Source organism: Etheostoma spectabile, chromosome 23 (genome assembly GCF_008692095.1).
Source record: "Etheostoma spectabile isolate EspeVRDwgs_2016 chromosome 23, UIUC_Espe_1.0, whole genome shotgun sequence".
Classification (NCBI taxonomy): domain Eukaryota; kingdom Metazoa; phylum Chordata; class Actinopteri; order Perciformes; family Percidae; genus Etheostoma; species Etheostoma spectabile.
Window position 1 is genome coordinate 2369674 of NC_045755.1, and position 13624 is coordinate 2383297.

The 13624-nt window shown below is 42.2% G+C and overlaps 2 protein-coding genes across 4 annotated transcripts in view; one reads left to right on the top strand and one right to left on the bottom strand.

Annotated features, from left to right (window-relative positions):
• Positions 1-3416, top strand: part of apex1 (APEX nuclease (multifunctional DNA repair enzyme) 1) — a 5462-nt gene extending 2046 nt beyond the window's left edge. For 2 of the 3 annotated variants that reach the window (XM_032505768.1, XM_032505769.1), the window contains exons 3-5: positions 833-996; positions 1083-1275; positions 2372-3350. In XM_032505768.1, the coding sequence (XP_032361659.1) occupies positions 833-996; positions 1083-1275; positions 2372-2886 (872 nt within the window). In that variant the 3' untranslated portion in view covers positions 2887-3350. Of the gene's footprint in view, positions 1-832; positions 997-1082; positions 1276-2371; positions 3351-3406 lie in introns of those variants that run through there. The other variant, XR_004327834.1, reaches the window with a different exon arrangement.
• Positions 3417-4049: 633 nt separating this feature from the next.
• The window catches only part of LOC116673410 (zinc finger protein 11), a 12053-nt gene continuing 2478 nt past the window's right edge, over positions 4050-13624 (bottom strand). The window contains exons 3-9 of the mRNA XM_032505740.1: positions 13083-13181; positions 12874-12969; positions 11568-11678; positions 9252-9375; positions 8051-9158; positions 6800-6852; positions 4050-5645 (exon numbers count right to left, since the gene is read on the bottom strand). Coding sequence (XP_032361631.1) covers positions 4414-5645; positions 6800-6852; positions 8051-9158; positions 9252-9375; positions 11568-11678; positions 12874-12969; positions 13083-13181 — 2823 coding nt within the window. The 3' untranslated portion in view covers positions 4050-4413. The remainder of the gene's footprint in view (positions 5646-6799; positions 6853-8050; positions 9159-9251; positions 9376-11567; positions 11679-12873; positions 12970-13082; positions 13182-13624) is intronic.

Genomic DNA, 13624 nt, shown 5'->3' on the forward strand with positions numbered 1-13624 from the left:
AAACTCTACAGATAGCAGTCGGTTTCAAGGTTTACCAGTAAACGCAACATTATGTCCAGTCTGTTGTTTTTCACACAACAGCAGTGACCAGTGCTAGTCGGTGCTAGTAGCGTCTGTTAGCTGTTAGCTCTTCTAGGACGCACCGGTGCTAATGTCCTTGCATCCGCTGCAATGCTTTTTATATGGATATGGTTTAATTTTGCGTTACATGACCCAGTTCTTCTGTAAAGCAGTGCCTGTGTGGGATCTTTCCTCTACTCTCTCTCCTCTTACTCTCCGTGCAGCCCCGCCACACAGCGGCCCGGTCCACACTTCTGACATTTGTCTACAGTTTTAATTTTTTATCAACACAGCTGTATATTGTTAAGTATGAGGGGCAAACCTGTATTTGTACCAGTGTTTCCGCTGGTAACTCTGCTATCGCGGCCGCCACGGCGAAGAACACAGAAGAAGTAATTGAACGCAACTAACTTCAGTTGGTAGAGTAACAGCGTGGGAGACGGAGCTGTTGGACCTGGACCTGAGATGTGACCCATTGCGAGAATATCATAGTTAATAAAAATGCAGAGAGTGACAATACAGACGTTTCGACCCGTGCTGGACCCGTTCATAATGAGTCAGCCGTCTCTCTGTGAGTAGCGTCCATCACACTCCCTCTCGCAGTTATATATAGCCTATGTGACGATAAAATTTGTTTTGATCAAAATCAACAAATAATCGTGAGAATAATCGATCAAAATTTTGATCAAAATAATCGTGATTGTCATTTTGGCCATAATTGTGCAGCCCTACTATCACATTCATAACCCCAGGTCTCTTTTTCATCTCACAGCATCTGCAAAGAAAACAAAGAAGGCCAAGGAACCAGAGGCCCCAATAATGTACGAAGATCCACCTGACAAAATGACCAGCAAAGATGGACGTGAAGCCAACATGAAGATCACCTCCTGGAACGTCGACGGCCTGAGGGCCTGGGTGAAAAAGAAGGGCCTGGATGTGAGTTAGCAGTAAACAAAAGCAACAAATAATCTGCCGAGTAAAGTTGTGACACTGTTTTTAAACGCCTGTCTTCTTCCTCCCAGTGGGTGCGTGAGGAGGCTCCAGATGTTATGTGCCTGCAGGAGACAAAGTGTGCAGAGAAATCCCTCCCTGCTGACATCACCTCAATGCCAGAGTACCCTCACAAGTACTGGTCCGCGTCAGATGAAAAGGAGGGTTACAGTGGTGTGGCAATGCTCTGCAAGACTGAACCCCTAAAAGTCACCTATGGCATTGGTGAGTGGTGCCTTCTCATGTTGTCATTTAAACAATTAACACCGGGCCTGTACAGCAGACCTCAAGCTGTAGAGGCACAGGTTTAAGCGTCATTTAGGCTTCTGCGTTAAATCTATGCTGTGGCACGTCGCTCGACCGTTCAAAATTTACGATTCCAATAGAAAAGGTTCTTTGTTGAAATCGTTTGGAGGATTTTAGTTTCAAATGCGATCATCGCTTCCCAATTTAATATGCACAAGTAGCCAGGCGCTTGTTGTGTTGCAGCTAGTGTGGCTTTATTTTCCATTTAAAAAAAAAACAACTGTAAAACTGCAACCCACCATATGAATGAAAAATAAAACGTTCCTCTTATTTGTGGAATAAGAATGTGACCCGTGTCAACTCCACCTCTCAAAGAATCAGAATCGTTAAAATCCAAAACGATGCCCAACTCTTGCCAAAACTCCGCGTGGAGTCTCCACAGAACCATAAATCACGCTTTAAACGGATTTCATGAAGTGGCGTAGGACACGCCAATTTGTATGCCATTATTGGCGTGTTATCGAGACACATACTCGCTCTTTAGCGTGTTTATCAACGCCGTTTGGCTTCCGTTGACTTACAAACCGTCAGTTTTTTTTCTTTCTAAACCCAACCCGCATTTCACATGAACTCAACCGTCGCTTTCTTGTCGCGATAACACGGCAAGTGGCGTGTATGTCTACGTTGTATACAGCGTAGACATACACGCAGATAGCTCAATGTGTACAGATAACATGCCACTTGGCTTAAGAAAGGCAGCGTGTATCTTTGCGCGCAGTCATGTTTCTTTAGACAAAGCAAGGCTAGCTTTTTCCAGTTTTTAGGCTAAGCGGTTGCTGTAAATAGCTTCATACTTACTGTAAAGATTACTCTTCAGGAAAACAAATGATCATATTTCCCGACTGTCAGTTACATATTGTTGTACACTGCCAAAGAAGAATGTTAAGCTAAAGAGTCTTTACTACCCTTCATTTTCATTGTGAACACAAACCTATACAATTCATTTTTGTTTCTTAAATTCTGGTGAAGTAATTGCATTCAAGTTTTAACTGAACCTCATCCACAACTGCTCCAGGTAACGAAGAGCATGACAAGGAGGGGCGCGTCATCACCGCCGAGTTCCCTAACTTCTTCCTGGTGACGGCCTATGTGCCAAACTCCGGCAGAGGCCTTGTGCGCCTTGACTACCGCAAAACCTGGGACGTGGACTTCCGGGCGTATCTGAGCGAGCTGGACATGCAGAAGCCCCTGGTTCTGTGCGGCGACCTTAACGTTGCACACCAGGAGATCGATCTGAAGAACCCAAAGGGGAACAAGAAGAACGCCGGCTTCACCCCAGAGGAGCGTGAGGGCTTCGGCCAGCTGCTGGAGTCCGGTTTTATCGACAGCTTCCGCGAGCTCTACCCAGAGCAGGCCAACGCCTACACCTTCTGGACCTACATGATGAACTCCCGCGGAAAGAACGTCGGCTGGAGGCTTGACTACTTTGTACTGTCGTCCAGTCTGCTGCCAGGCCTGTGCGACAGCAAGATCCGCAACAAGGCCCTGGGAAGCGACCACTGCCCCATCACTCTGCACATAGCTGTGTAGGTCAGAGCCTGAGCACGGCTACTGGTTGACATAGCCTTCACTGTTGTCTTAGTACTTCCATTCCTACTCGGCTGAAACTGTCATGTATGCTTGTGTGTGTGTGTTAGAGTGAGGCCTATTTGTGCAGGGAAGTCTTACATGTGTTGGAGTTTCTCACACTTTCCAAACTCACTCCTTCAGTAGGTTCAACAGTAGCGTAGGTTGTGTAATACTTTAATAAAATGACTGCACGGCCCAATTAAAAATGCCCAGTCTCCCTCTTCATACAATTTGTCCGTAAACCCAGTGATGTACACCTCATTTTGGTTATTCTCTTAAAATGCAACACTATTACTTAATGTTTGAAGATGATTAACAACCTGTGCCATAGGCTCCTGTTTGTACTACTGCCAACCTGAGACCTCCATGCAGCATAGCCTGTAGTACGTTTTTGTCTTACTGTCTATAATTGAGCACTGCTGTTACAAAAAAAGTAACTAGTTATCGCACAAAAAGTTTTTAAGCCTCTTTTCCAAAGCAGTGTATTTTCTGTTGTAAAACATGCCCAAAATAAAGACTGGATTTATGTTTCTTCTTCTGTTCATTATTTAAAGATTGAGTTCGGATGATTAGACAAACGAGTGGCATCAGAATGCATCTAAAGATATTCTTCTGCTCTGTGTGCGGGAAATCAAATACATTGAGTATAATGGCGAACATTCAACATGAACCTTTTCTCGCTATAACAAGTTCCCATACTAGATGCAGTTCACTGCAAATGCATAGGAAATAAAATCACAATAACACCAATATCTATTGGTGCTTTTGTTCTTCTGTTCTAAACTTAACTACAATACCATTTAAAGGGTAATTTTGTTTTTTCAACTCTGGCCCCTAATTTTCCCACGCATAGGTGTGTAAGTAACTAATGGGAACTAATTGGGCGGCAACATAACGCTTTGGTGCAACTATGCACCGTCAATGTACATCCACTAAAAAAGATTTTTATTCCAACTGTAACTACATTATGTAAAAAACATTGTAGAAGTTGCCAATAACCTGCCATGCTTGTGTAACTCACTGATGCCTGATTAACGCAACAACCTTAGCTAATAGAATTCGCGTCTCCAGCTCTCCACTCTTGGAACATTTTTCTTTAGGAAAAATGTGCTTTGGTATAGAATTTTTTCCCCCTCTTTGGTTGGCAGTAGACATCTATCACTGAAGAACTTACTGGTTGCTGAGACAAGATGGTCTGCAGCGTATGACCCCGAGTGTTAAGATCTATTTGTAGCTGTAGCACAACAACCCCCAACTTCAGCCTGTCCGTATCCAAAGGTCACGTTTACGAAAGCTGCGAAGTGTAGCTCTACATTTTATTGGCACAATTTAGAAATGCGCAATTGAAAATCTTGCAGCCCTGTTGGCTTCCGGTTAAAGCATTTATTGTCAATACTGGACCAATTTCAAAGACTTTTGTTCACATTAGTCACTTAGACACAAATGCATGGGAAAAAAATATGATTAAAATATTGAAATTACCCTTTACTACTTCAGCTTCATGATATGTGTCCGTTGATGCATTTTGAGATTATATGACTGCCTGAATCCCTTCCCACATTCTACACAAAGGTGTGGTTTTTCCCCTGAATGCGTCTGCTGGTGTCTCTTCAGGCGGTTGGCACTGAGAAAGCTCTTGTCGCACTCCGTGCACGAGTACGGCCGGACTCCGGTGTGGTAGCGCAGGTGGATGGTCAGGTAGCAAGACTGGGTGAACTGCTTGCCGCAGTGGGGGCACTGGAAGGGCTTGTGGCCCGTGTGGAAACGCTCGTGCTTCAGTAGCTCGGCATGGGAGAAGAAGCCCTTCCCGCAGTCGGAGCAGAGGTACGGCCTCTCGCCGGAATGAGTCAGCTCGTGCCTGATCAGAGTCGCCTTGTAGACGAAACTCTTGTCGCACTGCGAGCAGCTGAAAACGTTCTCCCTGGTGTGGCAGCGCTCGTGCTTCTTCATGTTGCGTTCCCTCTTGAAGCTCTTGCCGCAGAAGGAACACATGAAGGGCTTTTCTTCAGAGTGAATCTTCATGTGGCTCAGCAAGCCCCCCTTGTAGAGGAACCCTTTGCCGCACTGTGTGCATATGTGCGGCCGCTCCTTTTGATGGATGCGCTTATGCGCGCTGAGGGCTGCCCGGTAGGCAAAGCTCTTTCCGCAGTTGCATGAGTACACTCTTTCTTCCTGGTGGGTCTGCAGGTGCTTGTTGAGATAGCTGGCACAGCTGAAGACCAGGTCGCAGCGAGGGCATCTGTAAGAGCGCTCCACCTCGTCGTGGGTCTTCAGGTGCCTCACCAGTGCAGACTTCCAGGCAAACGTGCGGCCGCACTCTGAACACACATATTCGCCGTTCTTCATGTGGGTGCTCTTGTGCTCCCTCTGAGCCACCAGGGACTTGAAGAACTCCCCACAGATCAGGCACTCATACCTGCGCCCAGACTTGTGCGTCTGCTTGTGCCTCTCCAGAGACTGTTTGAAGGAGAACCGCCGTCCGCACTGAGAGCACAGGTATGGCTGCTCGCCCGTGTGGATGCGCTGGTGGGCTTTTAGGAGGGATTGGAACTTGAAGCTCTTCTCGCAGTCTGGACAACTGAACCGTCCCTCCTTTTCACCTGCGAGGGGCTGCTCATCGTCTTCAATCTTCACAGAGTGGACCCTGTCAATGTGCTGCTGCACCTGGGCTTCTTCGGAGTGCTGGAAGGAGCACTTAGGACAGGAGAAAGCTACAGAACCTAAGGAAAAAACAATATTGGAGCAAAAAATTAACATTCTACTTAGACATGGAAACATTACGTACTTTCATTTTTGGACTTTTAGGTTTTTAAGTGCCATTTATTACCCCGTCATTTGTCCATAACTCAGATAACATTGCAAACAAATCAGTTAAAAAAAGTTGCAAATGTTCTTTGAATTTTCCTTAAATGTAACTGCATATGATGACCTGTAACGTATCCAATAGTTTCACAAAAATACTGAGTGAATTCTTGTGATTACAGGTTATTTCAGCAAACATGACTATACTGTACACAATAGCAGTTAATTGGTTTTTTAGTGTCTGGAATCTCATTTGTCTACATTAAACGATATAAAAAGGTCTATTGTGTAAATGTTTCTAATAAACAACAACATATTTAACAAATTTGGATCACTTCCACTAAAGTTCTTAATTAAATCAGAAAACACATGGTAAAAAAAATAGGTTTTTACCATGTTGTTACTGCATAAAGACTATTGATCGGCCAGAAAACATGCTATATTGTGATTTATTACACAACCTGTGTTGAATACTTCATTCTGATTTGTCAATCACAGCATTCTATAATCTGTTTTTTCTTTATAATAGCGCATTGCCATGGATGGAGTTCTGATCATTGACTCTAAAAAGGAGCATTTTTTAAATAAAATAAAATTGTTTTTAAATCAGGATATGTGCTCATACGGAGCCCCTTACCACTGATCAGCAGATCACAAAGGGAGAGAGAGGGTGGAGGAAACGGGGATCGCTTGTAATAACAATCATTATTGCGAATTGAAGACCTTTGGGCTCCGAGTTCAAATTGGGGCCCTGCATCACCCTGTTACATATATCCTTATTGAGAGATGAAATGACCTGTATCAGGATAGAAGACCTTGGCCATATTGCCCGGCCCTAGATTACATTAGTTCACTTAAATTTCTAGGAAAATGTGCTTATTTTTTCAAGCAAATGTTTTGCAATTTCATTTCAGCTATAGACACATTACCGGGCAATCAGTTACTTTCTGGCCAGCCATTTACAGCTGCTTTAACTTTTTTTAATGCAATGTATTTTCCACATTCTGTTATCTCTGATTATGCAATTGTAGTGAAAAAGACCACAAAATTGTGTTTCTAAAAGTGAACTCACTCTCGGCGCCGTCCTTTGATGAGACCATGGGCGACCCGTAAGAGTGCTCTGCACTGTTAAAGAGAAAAGAGAAATACACATGAGGGGCTTGATCTGCCTGTTGTCCCTCCACAGCCACCATACATTCAACCAAACGTGATATATCACACTTTATACTGTGTACTAAAGCCCGACCGATAAAGGATTTTTAAGGCCGATACTGATTCGAATATTTGGTTATTTAAAAATACGATATGGCACTATATCGGCCGATATATATTTATATAAAAAATCCCGAAACGCGTTACAAAACATAAACAGATTTCCTTAACATTAGTTATTTGTAGTATTTATGAGTTCTCACTAAAATAATATGATAATAATTAGTTTTATTGTCACAACAGAACATCAAAATATATTAAAGTTCCGATAAATAAAATGCATAAAAATACAAACTTAAGATATGAAACTTAAAGTCCTTTGAACAAAAAAAGAAAATCAGTGTTGCCAACAGGGACGATGTAGAGCGTCCTCTGGTTGACAGACTATGCAACGCCAACACTCTTAAATAGGCCATTATAAATGCTGATACCAATAGATTGGGAAATGCCTAATATCGGCAGAAAATATTGGCCCGCCGACATATCGGTCGGGCTCTACTATGTACTAAACTATGTTATAATTAGAGATGTACCAGTATCGGTATCGCCTCCGATACTGCCTAAAACACTGGTATCGGGAAGTACTGGAGTATATACACTGATCCGACCACTTAACCACCTAAAAAGGCCTTAAGAAAATCTATGTTTTTTTTAAAAGACTATTTTTGGGGTGTTTTTAGGCCTTTTCATTTTCACAGGACAGCTGAAGACTTGAAAGGGGAGAGAGAGGGGGGTCAAACTGGCGGGCGCTGCGTCGAGGAGTAAACATATATATATATATACACATTTATATGTGCACTTGCTCTACCAACTGAGCTAAACTGGTCATAAGAAAATGTACATTAAAAGTAGTTTATGTTCTTTTTCGGTTGTAACTGACTGTCAAACTGGATATTTAAAGAAAGAACTTTCTTTAATTATCCAGTTTGACAGCGTTCATTGTTTGTTCATGTTTCACAAAGACTTTAACCGTAGTAGTAGTATACAGTTGTTAAAACATAACAAAATATACAGCACGCTGGTATTGGATCAGTACTTGGTATCGGCCGATACGCTAGTTCAGCTATCAGAACGGGCATCGGGAATAAAAACAGGATAACTAAAGCTTTACCAATTGAAAGACAAAGGCTTCAGCTCTGGAGGGTTGGCCTTGGTGATCTCCTTCCTTCTGTTAGTGCTCATGTGCTTCTGTAAATTTATCACCTGGATCTTCATGGTCGGTTTGCGCTTACGCCCACTCGTTCGGATCTTTGCCAGGGAAAGGGCTTCATTGTCGAGTTTGGGGAGCGTGCTTTCAGCCTCAGAGGTGGGACGCTCACTGCTCTGAACTTCTGCATTCTCCAGGTCACAAGCCCCATTATTGCCCGCCTGCAGCTGGCTGTCGGGGTCGGTGAGTAGGGCCGCAGCCTCGCTGACATTTCTATTACCTATAACCACCTCTTGCTCATCCTTCTGGCCCTCCGTGGACCTGTTCGCATTGTGATCAGCAGTGTGAGTTTTTAGGTGTCGCGCCAGTGCCAGCTCCCAGTTAAATTGCTTGCTGCACTGCTGACACGTGTAAACGCCGTCTTCCATGTGGGTTTGCTTGTGCTCCGTGCGGGCTGACAGGGAGTTGAAGGTCTCCCGGCAGATCACGCAGTTGTACTTGCGTCCGGTTTTGTGCGTGTGTCTGTGCCGGTCGAGGGACTGTCTGAAAGAGAAGCAGCGGTCGCAGTCGTTGCACCGGTGGGGGCGCTCTCCGGTGTGGATGACCCTGTGGGCGATTAGCGCAGAGGCAAACTTGAATTTCTTCTCGCAGTCTGGGCAGTCATGCGGCCCCACAGAGATCTTTTGTTGGGAGGAGGCCGAGTCAGCCTTATTAACCTCTGGATGGGCGGTGTCTGCCAAACCACTTACAGCGTTTTCTTCCTCCATGGCTGTCTCATCAGGAAACACTACAGACGACTCTTTAGCCATCATGCCAGGGTCTGTTCCTTCTATGCAGTTTTCTCCCATCACCTCCTCAATGTCGGTGCTTGCGTCTAATTCAACCTCTGCGTAATCGGTCACTGCGATTATTTCAACCGCTACGTCGTCCACTATTAATACAGTGTGTGTGTCATCACTGAGGCCTTGCAGGGGATCGGTTTGGTTGGGTTGTTCCGTAGGTTTTGCCACTTTGCTAGGGGGAGCTGCAGAGATGGAGGACAGGATGCTTTCGCCCATGCTAGAAGGTGGAACTGCACAGAGAAAAGACAAGAATCACACATACGGTTATGGTCATGTCTTTAACAATAAAAGTGATATACAATAGAAGACGAGAAGCGACTTACCATGTTGCTCTAAATGCCCAAGGTGTCTGTGGTGCTGGAGCAGATTCTTCAGGTCTGTAGGCTCGGAGACTGAATGCACACATTCCTCCAGTATAGAGCACTCTGCTCCAAGCCAGGAAACAGTCTGTGAAATGCATGAAAACGTCACACCATGTCCAATATAATAGAACAATTTCAACTTCATGAACAGACTTAGACTTCTCTTTATTAATCCTTTTGGGATGACTCCCGCAAGGAAATTGAAAATTCCAGCAGCAGTTTTAGCAAGAAAAAATAAATAAAAAAATAGATAAAAAAGACAGTATAAAGACAACAAAATAACAATAATAATAACAACAATAAGAACATTCGTCAAACAAAGAAAAGACCATAAATTATTATTAAAGTGTCAGTGTTGAGTCCAGTATTAAAGTGATAAGTGATAAAGTGACCAGGTGTGAATTTAAGTCCAGGTGTGCATGTATGTATGTCTGTATGTGTACTGTATGTATGAATGAATGAATATATATATGTATGTATGTATGTATTGTCCTCTGCCCTATTTCCTCCTCCCCCCTAGTGAGGAGTTGTATAGTCTAATGGCATGAGGGACAAAGGAGTCCTTGAGTCTGTTGGTCCGACACTTGGGAAGGAGCAGCCTTCCACAATGAACAGGATACCAACATTAAAACACCTGTAAAGCCTCTTTCACAAATAGTTCCCAGTGAATTACAGGGATAACGTTTCATGTACCGCTAGGGATTTTTAATATTCACACATGCAGCCAACTTTAGGCTATATCTGCACTACTATGATTTTATTTATAAGCGGTTATTTTGAGATAAAAACAATCTCCGTCCAAACAAGAGTTTTAGCTCCAGTAGCAGAACTAATCTGTCCATATCAACACGTCTGACAACACATATCACATGGCCATTTGCATACACTGGGCATGCGAGTGGTGGTGTAAACAGGAAGCACATTGGCTGACGTTACTCTGCGGTTGAAAATCATGGATATATAAGTAAAAATACATAACATACTTTGGAAAAAGAACAATAATGGTGAAAAGCAACACCAGGGATTTTTTTTGCTTGGATCGACGGGGAGGTGGAGAACTGTTACTGAAAGGTGTGTAAGCCTATACCTAACTGACCGACGTGACGTGCATTGTCGTTTCCAAAGGTCTCCATCTGTGCCTGTCCAGACTTCAGAAACGGGGACAGCAGTGTTTCCAATGTTTCAGTTTTAGGGGCTCGCAAATGCCACATTAGTGTGGATGCGAGGCTTAAACTTGGCAAAAGATATTTGTTTTTTAACCTCAAACATGGTAGTGTAGATGTAGTCTCAGGAACTTTTCACCATACATTTTTCCACACTTGCCATGGAAATGCCATAATAGATTGGGAAAGGGACAGCCTTAACCCTGCAATGTTCCTGCTTGCATTCACACCACAGCCATACCATTTTCTCTGGAATCTTCCTAGGTCCTAAGGTGGAAAATTGGTAGGGGTGGGAAAAATAATCAACTCTTAGATGCATCACAATTCTCTCTAGAACGATTCAATGCTTGATTCTGAGAAGTTAATTAATCGATTATTTTCTAAAAATAAAATAAAAAAAATGATTTTTTTTTGTTTTTTTTAAACGGGTTGAACATGTACCATAGACATGTAGAAATCAGAAAAACAGCATAGATGGGATAATGGACAACAACTTAGTTGAGTGCAGAAAAAACACAAAAATGACCAAAGGGGGAAAAAAAATGTGAACACACACACACATACACACACAAACACACATACACACACACAGTATATACACAAACACGTAGAGAATAAAAATACACAACTAGCATACATACATTGCATATATAAAAATATAGGATATAAATAAAAAATATACTGTATATAAAAAATATGTAGGCTAAGTAAACATGCAATTTGAGGTTAGTGCAATAATGTAATGATATGATAGTAATAACAGTGTTATATATATGGCTTCTCACTCCTATTTTAGTAGCAAATACCAATGTCCACTGGCATACAGTGGGTGTGCTAGTCTTGTCTTATCTATGTCTTAGCACTATTCAATCATGACCAAGTGGCATAACCCCTTGAACAGTGCTATTTTGCTGCTACTCAACCAGCATATGGCACATGAAAACGGTAACCACAAGAACACATTTAAATTAGCGCTTTTGTCTAATTTGAATGCAAAGATTTGTTATTAAATTCCGCCGTATAGAAGCACTATGGTAGTTCTAAGGTTATTTTGGGATGGTGAGATACTGTTAACATTTTTTATTAAAAGTGATAACAAGATGAGAGGTCTCACTTGCTCGAGGTCAGGAACTGGCAACAGCTGAGCCAGCCGACAGAGGAACTCTGAAAACAGCATCTGCAAATCACTGTCATAGTGAGGGCCATACTCGGCAGGGAAGACCTCCTTTTTAAAGACAAAAAGAGACTAGTTTAATGCATGGCAACTATAAAACTAAAGTCAATGTCAGAAGAATATGATTTATCATTTTGCTGTCTTGTTGATTATTAAAACTGCCATAAGAATGTAACATAAGAATAATATGCTGAGAAACTCTAAACAAGATAACATGGTGCCACTGCGCGTCCTTGTCTGAGCACGGAGTGATGCTGAGGAAAGAACATGCGCTCCCCGGCTAAAGATAAGATGACATTGACTGTTTATCATAAATAAATCCCACTTTGTCTTACATTCCACCTGTATATTACATCAGCTGTTGTAGAAAGCTTATTCAGATATATTTGTGCTTTGCTGTAAGTCACAGAATTTGACTCCTCTTGCAAGTAAACCAATTGAGAATGCTAGCAGTGGTCTCTGTCCAATGTCTTGAGGCTTGAGACAGCTACAGCCCGGGATGTTTGGAGTTGCTACAACAAGTGACAGCTGCTGCCAGCATAGCTTTAGCTCAGCAGTCCGACCAATAATCACCTGTACGATTACAATTTGGCACGTCATTACAAAATCAACAATTCATCAACCGTCATAGCCCTTAGCACCTTAGCTAATGGTTAAAAAGAAAAGAAATGAATTGTGGTTTAAAATAGAAACCACAAAAATAATGTAAAAGAATTGCGATTAGACAATTAGGTAATAATTAAGTTCAAAGCGAGTTTGAACATATATTTTGTTTTAAAAAAGCAACACGGCTGCAAAATAGCGAGAATTGGTGTGGGAGAAAATTGCTGCTGGAGTCAATGTGTAAGCTCTAATATAGCGTATTCATTTCATACTTAATCACAGGTAACCTATAACATTATTGGTGAAAACACCTATAATTTCATTTAGGTGCAATGCTGCGAGTGAAAAAGTAAACTACCACTAATCCCATTCTGAGGCTGCAGCGCCATGTCAATAATAGAATTTATAACGTTTCAGAGAGAGTCCTCAGAAACCCACCGGAGTTTAGAACGCCAACACAAAGGAAAAGGAAGGTAACGGACATCCGCCAGAAAGAGTGACATCTGGTGGAATTTCTGCCAGCACTGGGGCAATTACGCAAGTGGAACGTCGTGACTATGGAATATCCAAATTATAACTTAGAACAGCAAGTAACATTTACAGTTTGATATGGCTCATAGAAGTGAAAGTGATACGGCCTCACCAAGAAATATTCTCGCCTCTCTTCGGGATCTTTGAGCAGAGTCTGGACCAACTCCAGAAAGTTAACCATTAGTTCCTCCTGTTCAGACTCCTTCCCCTGCAACATAACAATCACACATTTTGATCCAAAAAGGCAGAAATATTACAAAAATGGTTGGAATTTTAAAAAGAGATGTGTGAAATAAAATCCACTGTCTTGTAGACACTTACATCTAACAGGGCAGGGTGTCGCGGTTTAATGTGATCCAGAAGAGACAAGATATAGTCCGGTTCCACAAGCTGTTTACTTCGGCACAGCTCAAGAATGTACTGATGAGCAGAAGAAAAGAAAAAAAAGAAGAAAAAAAAAGCATTGCAACAAAATGTTTGTGTATGTTTGCAATACAGTTACACATCATATAATGGGTCTGCACAATTTATCAGGTTTTTAATCGTCATTGTGATATCAACTGCCGATGAAAGGCTGCGTCGCGTCACCGAAGTCACTCAAAGATTTTTTTCTGTTGGTTGAAAGAAAATATCAGAAGAAAACTGCGCTTTAAAACTGTCACTTTTTTAAGTGGGGCCTTTTATGTTCAATTCAATGTTCAATGTTGGAAATTATTTCCTTTCATTTGTTTTCAAATTCAACAACCAGTTTGTTGTAGGGACCGATATGAATTTTTTAGTGTAGATGACAATACAGAAATTTTGTTTTCATCAGCTTTAGCCGATACGTGCTGCTGATTTTCTTGAGCCGATTTTTGGAGCCG